The sequence below is a fragment of the Anopheles aquasalis genome, chromosome X (genome assembly GCF_943734665.1).
Source record: "Anopheles aquasalis chromosome X, idAnoAquaMG_Q_19, whole genome shotgun sequence".
Taxonomy (NCBI): domain Eukaryota; kingdom Metazoa; phylum Arthropoda; class Insecta; order Diptera; family Culicidae; genus Anopheles; species Anopheles aquasalis.
In genome coordinates, this window is record NC_064876.1 from 1,287,385 (window position 1) to 1,293,986 (window position 6,602).

The following is a 6,602-nucleotide window of genomic DNA, read 5'->3' on the forward strand; positions in this document are numbered from 1 at the left end:
TCTTTGTGAACAGAACAATTCAACTTTATTCTTTCCTCTGAGCGTCACATTAAACTACAATTGTTCAAGAGTTTTTAGATGGGTTTTTTTGGGGAACATTTATTACAAACTCCGTCCATGGCATCCAATTTGTGAAGGTCGTAGCTACGTGATGGGTCATCAGAAACGTACAAATCGATACTCATTCGAAAGATTATAAATTTATCTAGCTAGCCTCGTTAAGTTTTTGTTGAATTTCCTATTTTTCGAATTTTGGCAGCATTTTGAAGTTGAAAAAGTGATCGTTTTTGCGATTTTGCCTAAAGCCACGATTTTTGGCGATTTGTTTAAAGAAAAAGTATCAACGATTTTTATAAAATCTCAACGGGACTACCTAGCAAATAGTCGATAGATTATGTGTTAAAAATTTCAAATCGATCGGCCCAGTAGTTTTTACGGTACTGGATGGGCCGACCGCCTTTGAAAACACGTTGGGGATTTGTCAAAACCGGGTTCGTCGCTTGAAGTCTTTTGAATCCTACCAAAAAATGGCTCATGTTTGATGATTTGTTTCTAAAAAACCTATCAACCTATATATATTCCAGTAAATGCCACAATAAACTACAACTTTTGAAGAATATTTGGTACAATTTTGGAGAAGTTTTGTGCAAAACTTCGTCCATGGCATCCAATTTAGAAATGCGTGTCTGCAAATGCATGAGTTGCGTGCGACTGTTCAAAAATCTGTATCTCTGTCAGTTTCGCTTCGATTGATCCAAAACTTTAACACAATACTCTTGAAAGGATCAGTATTCAGGGGAAATTTTAAAAAACTAATGTCACGAAGGAAAAATCCCCTCCTTAACCCCGGCCCATCACCACTCAACTGTCGGCGCCGCCGTCTAGACGCATGGCAACAACGCGATACTCGCTAGCGCTCGGTGGTGGTTTGTGGGCCACCGCACGACCACCACCACCCGAATTCCTCCGCCTCCGGTGCGCTACCAGCGCGTAAACGACGGCGGAAGCCGCTATAAACAAACCGACCCCCGTACCGGCAAGCGCAGCCCGGTGGCCCGCCTCCAGCACCCGCAACAGATGCCTCAACCGAGTGGCCAACAACGGATCTAGCCGATAGTGGCGCCGAAACTCGACCACCGGTACGCGCACGGTCGGCACATCCTGGAGCAGGGCAAGCCGGCTACTCGGCTCAAGCCGGGCCTCGTACCGCATGCCGATCGACGACTCCAGCACGATACCCGTCACCGTTTCCACCACCAGATAGGTGCCAGGAGATGTTCCGTTGGGCGGTGTGGCACCGTACAGTGGCAATCCGGCACACCGGTACGTGTTGAGCATGCCAGCACCACCACCACCACCACCACCACCACCACCACCACCCCTGCTGGCAGTCCGGTTCGATTCGACACAACCAGCGTCCGAGGAAGGTGGCTGGCGTTCCGCTTCATACCGAGCACCCACGATACCGTCTATCTCCATCTCACCGTGGTACAGCAACCGGACACGGGTACAAAGATCGGGCAACACCAGCACCAGCAGTGGTTGGTCGGTTAGTGTGCGTGAAGGGAACAGTTCGCCGGTGTAACCGCTGAAACCGTCCCGTTCGGAACCAGTGCCACAATCGTCCGACTGCCAGTGTTGCGTGGGTCCACTGACCATACCGTACGGCCCCCCCGGAAGCCCTGTGCTGAGCTGGTACTGCTGATCGGCTGGACGGCGCGTCAAGTTGAAGGTACGGAAGAGGGCAACCCGTTCGGTGCGATCCCCGTGGCACAGGGCCCCCGGAGCCACCCGTTCACCGCAGACAAGATGGCGCACCTGGCCCAACAGGGGCTCCCGGTAGCCCGTAAACAGTAGCTCCCCGGGCTGGCGTGTCATCGTGAGCGTCTGGTCGAGGCTGTGCAGCAGAAAGGACAGTTCCCGTTGTGTGGCGTGGTCCAGTGACCGTGCCAGCGACGCTACCGCGAGCAGCGCCAGATTGACGGTCGTTACGTTCCGGGTTCCGGTCATCCCAGCATCACCGTCCACCCGCCGGAACGTGGTACGCCGCCGGTAAGCGATTGTAGCGTTGGTGGCGTACACCTTCACATCGACTGGTTCCGTGTGCTCTGGTGGTTAGAAAAGTGGTCATTAGCGGAGGAGGAGGAGCAACTCGCTCACGACGATCATTTACATTTTGCTGCGAAACGGTTAAGCTTCTGCATGTAACAATAATGTGTATATTTTTATCGTGTCGAATGAAACCTGCAGCTTATTTCGTCATATCGTGTTTTTGTTTAATTTGCATACAGCATGAATCAGTGAATTGAATTTTAAGCTTGAATGACCAGTTTAGGGTGTGACACAAAAAATAAATCCACCTTACAAAATCAGTTCTAAAACTGTTATTTATCAATTGCTCTACTGCTCGCTCATTATGGTGTTGGATTTTCCTGTGTTGTTAATTGTAAAAATGGTTGATTGTTGATTGAAGTCATTGTGTGCGAGTATATGTGCCGTTTTTTCTGAATCTTAAAAGGTGTGTAAAAATATCTTTTCGTGTTTGCAATCTTCACGTGCGGGGCTTTTGAAAAACGTTATACAGAGTGTAGAATAGCTATAAAGTATAGGAATAGTCGATAAGTCTTACTGGGAATTTCAAAAAAGAAAAACCAGACAAACTTCACGGAAACAAAATCTTTCAAGTCGCTTCACGTTTAGAAATTAATTGTTTGTTAATTAATAACTTTTCTTTAAGCTAAGTGCATTGAAACCATGACGTGGATTTTCTTTTTGGTGTCATACCCTAAACTGGAGATTCTAACATGAAATTCAATTTACTGATTTATGCTGAATGCAAATTCATCAAAATCATACGCCAAAATAAACTACAGGCTTTCTTCTACAAGATACAAAATGTACACATAATTGTTAAATGCGGCAACATAACCATTTTCGTAGGAATGTAAATCAGTAATCGATAGTGGATTTTTATTTGTGCCCGGCCACTGTACGCACCTTGATAGACGAACGGTCCGATCGGTTGAAAATGGGGCACCACCAGTCGTGTGGTGCCGCCCTCGAGGAACTGGGCCGCGTTCGTCCAGTTGTACAGCTCGATGTGCCAGACTGGCCGGATCGTTGGTCGGCGCCACTCCTTGTAGAATGGTGTCCCGGGTGCCAGGGACTTTTCCTATAAGGGGGGAAAGGGGGGGGGGGGGGGGAGAAGGCAATGAGGACAGTAAACCACAGAATGCACCGATGACATTGATCGCACTCGCAAAAAGGCAAAATCTAAAACACGTTTCTCAGCAACGCGCGCGCTCTCTCTCTCTCTCTCATTCACTCTCACAATCACAAACTCTGGCCTGCGTGTTCCGGTTTTGTGATCGGAACTTGACATCGGGGTCAAGGCCAGCCACCGCTTTGTGACCGAGTAACGGCGGGCAGCCGGAATTTTCCTTACCTCCATCACGAGCGTGTTGAAGATATCGCGCCAGCCGAGCAGAAAGATTAACCCGGTGGCGGCCACTGCTAGCCCAAATCCGACCACCAGGTACCAGCGACAGCAACACCGCAGCATCCTGTAATCCTGGCGCGTGAGAGAGAGAGAGAGAGAGAGCAAGAGAGAGCGGGAGCGAGCGGGAGCGCGCGCGATTGAATGGAGCAGTCCGAGCAACCGCAACGCGACGGCTAACACCGATCGACTGATGGCGATCGGTCACACAGCACGGCACTAGAGCTCCGGAGCTTGTGGTACACGCGCAATACCGGGGCGCTACCAGCTATGCACCGGGCTGCACGTTGCTCTTCTAATGCAACAGTTGCATGCTGTGGGGCTGTTTGTTTGGGGGCGTTGCTCGAAGCGTTCGCTCTCGGAGAGTGCCGGGGACGAACGGGGGCCCTGCTGGCGGAAGCGAACGAACCCCTCCCTTCCTGCCATTTTTATTACGGCGCAGCATCCGAGGCGGCCTTGAGGCGGTGGAGCCCCTTGAGGTGCTGAGTGATTAGTGTCGCGCAATATGGTGACCCTTTCCTTTACGTCATCCCAGAGCCAGAGGCGCCCCCCCCCCCATACAGGGAGTGGCAGAAAAAAACAACAACTGCAGAATACAGTTTAAAAATCGCTATAGTTTTTTCTCATTTGCGATTTTTTTGTTGTTGAGTAAAACCCTTTAAATGTCGGGAATTTTATAAGCTTTCAGAATTAGTTTAATTTTTTCTTCGGTTTGTTACTTTTTGGATGAGTTATGGTCTATTATGCATAAGCTAATGAAAACTATGTTAATTTTAAGGTCTAACCTTGCTCTTCAAAGCACCACAAACGGAAAAGTCCTGCGCGTTTTATGTGCACAGATATTGACAGCCAATGAGACATCAAAATGAAGTGTAGAACGTTCTTTTTGCGCCAATCGTATGTCTCGCTGTTGCTTTGCGGGGAAGATACAGCGTCCTGTTGGAATCTCCAGGGCTTTCACATGAATTGTTTGCATTTCTAGGACTGCAATGAACCTTTTAATAGCTTTGGCACCTGAATTTGTTGATTTATCAACATTATCCATTATCAACCCGGCATGTGCGTCCTGGTGGCCAACCGAGGATGTAAATCATCAGCTGACTTCCCTGGCAACTGAAACCGATCAGTTTTTGTTTGTTTACAAACTGCTGAAGCAAGGCAAATTCGGAATTTCACCGCAAGCGGCCAAGCGAAATAATGCATTGGTTCTAACGAGTCGCATTTTTACTTCATAAGGTGTGAGGCCATTCCATGATTAGCATTTGAAAAGCCATTGTTTAATGCTCATTTTGAAGTATTGGTTGGGTGATTCGAGCTGAAATTCATTCGTCTGCATCATTTTGAGTGATGCAGTGATGCTGCGTGAAATTCTTCCAAATTGGCTTCATATCTTTACGAGCATGTTATTTGCTATGTTGCAGTTCTTTGCGATCGAATTTCAGGGCGTCTGGCAACTCTACCAGTATCACAGTAACGAATTATGGTCCGAGATCCAATTGATTAATTCACATTTAAATGCTGCAACGATGGCCACTTGTGATTTTGCTGCCAAATAAAATAAAAAGAAAATAGACACCCTTGCACTCCATCATGAATTATTTCTTTTTCTGACAATTTCCCACTAAAATGCTTTTATATGCTTACAAACAACATAATGAGCTACCACTGGAATAAATCTGCCAACTTTCGGACGAGTGGTTTAGAAATGGTAGCACTTTGATCTTTGGTGCAGTGTTTCTTTTTTTTGCCTCGCCCTGTACACGCGTCGCGCGTATGCGTCGATGATGACGATTAGCTGCTTCGCAACATTGCAATTTGCCGCCGCCGCCGCCGGCACAGGCTCTCCCGTGGCACATGACAGGTTGCAGTAATGCATGACCGGTTTGCATTCCGATGGCGATCCGGTGGAAAGAGCAGTGAAAGACAAGAGAGCGGAGCGTATTGGCCGTAGTTGAGATTTTATTGAATGAAGCTTTCAAACGCGGCGCAACCGCGCTTCTATTGCACCCCTTTACTAGCTAATGCAACAACAGCCTCCCCCCAACGCCCCTCCTTCGCAGGACCTATGCTGGTGCTGGTAGCCAAGAGAGAGAAGGGTGGGGGGGAGAGGAGAGAGAGAGAAGGAGAGAAAGAGTGGCCACACAGACCGCAAGTGCATGCACACACAACACATCACACCCACATACACACCGATGCACCTTTAATATAAGGGTGCCTATGACGCTGCACTGCTTCTCCGGCTTCGATATCGAATCGGTGACGGCGACCATCCATCCATCGTCTAAAAAAAACAGTTATCGATAGTACACCCTCTCTTCCTTTACTGCTGCTGCTGATGCTTATCTTTATCGAAAAGCTCCACCTCCATGACTTCTGGCTCTGTGCTCTGCCTGTATGTTACATTCCTAATCGGTAAAACAAAAACAAAAATCAACTATCTACATCTCTATCGAATTGCATAGTGTCACCGGGTTTGTAACAGAAAATTAAAAGAGCTTAACAACCCGAACGAAATGTGCGAGAAACTTAAAAATCCATTCCGTCGAAAAAACGCATCCGGAATAGTCGGTTTAACTCGGACTGGGCAATCGGATTAAGATGAGATTTTTATTCAAGGTTGCTACAACTGTCCTTAATAAGTGTGCAAATTTGGAGCGGGATTCGTTAACCCGTTTATTTACAGCAGCTGGTTAAGTAAGTCGATGTCAGTCGTGAGCTGCGTTTTTTTTCACGGTGGGGGTTGCTACACGTTAAGCAAAGAATTAAGACTTGATGGTGCTTGAAAACCGTCATGCCTGCTTGAAAGAGATTGCACATGAGCTAGATGAGATCCCACCAGTCAGCAAATGCGGCTTTGATTGATATTTTGGGCATGAGAAAGATGGCCGCGCGGCGTTACGTACCGAAAGAGCTGAATTGTCCGCCAAAACACTATCGCAAAACAGGTCGCATGCCGCATCGCTGCAATCGCCACCAATGGAGCATATTTAAGAAGGTGTCCAATTAAATTTGGATCTTTTAGAATAACAAATGTTGTTTGATTTTACGTTACTTTCTTTGGGGAAGGTAAAACATAAAACAAAATAAAAACGCCGCTCACGACTGA

General features: G+C 47.5%; 1 protein-coding gene across 1 annotated transcript; it reads right to left on the bottom strand.

Annotated features, from left to right (window-relative positions):
• Positions 1-21: 21 nt before the first annotated feature.
• Positions 22-3,701, bottom strand: LOC126581436 (protein peste-like). Its single transcript, XM_050245097.1, has 3 exons — positions 3,446-3,701; positions 2,998-3,172; positions 22-2,108 (listed from the first exon to the last, which is right to left on the bottom strand). The coding sequence occupies exons 1-3, from the start codon at positions 3,560-3,562 to the stop codon at positions 862-864; spliced, it is 1,539 nt and encodes a 512-aa protein (XP_050101054.1). The 5' UTR covers positions 3,563-3,701; the 3' UTR covers positions 22-861.
• Positions 3,702-6,602: the final 2,901 nt, after the last annotated feature.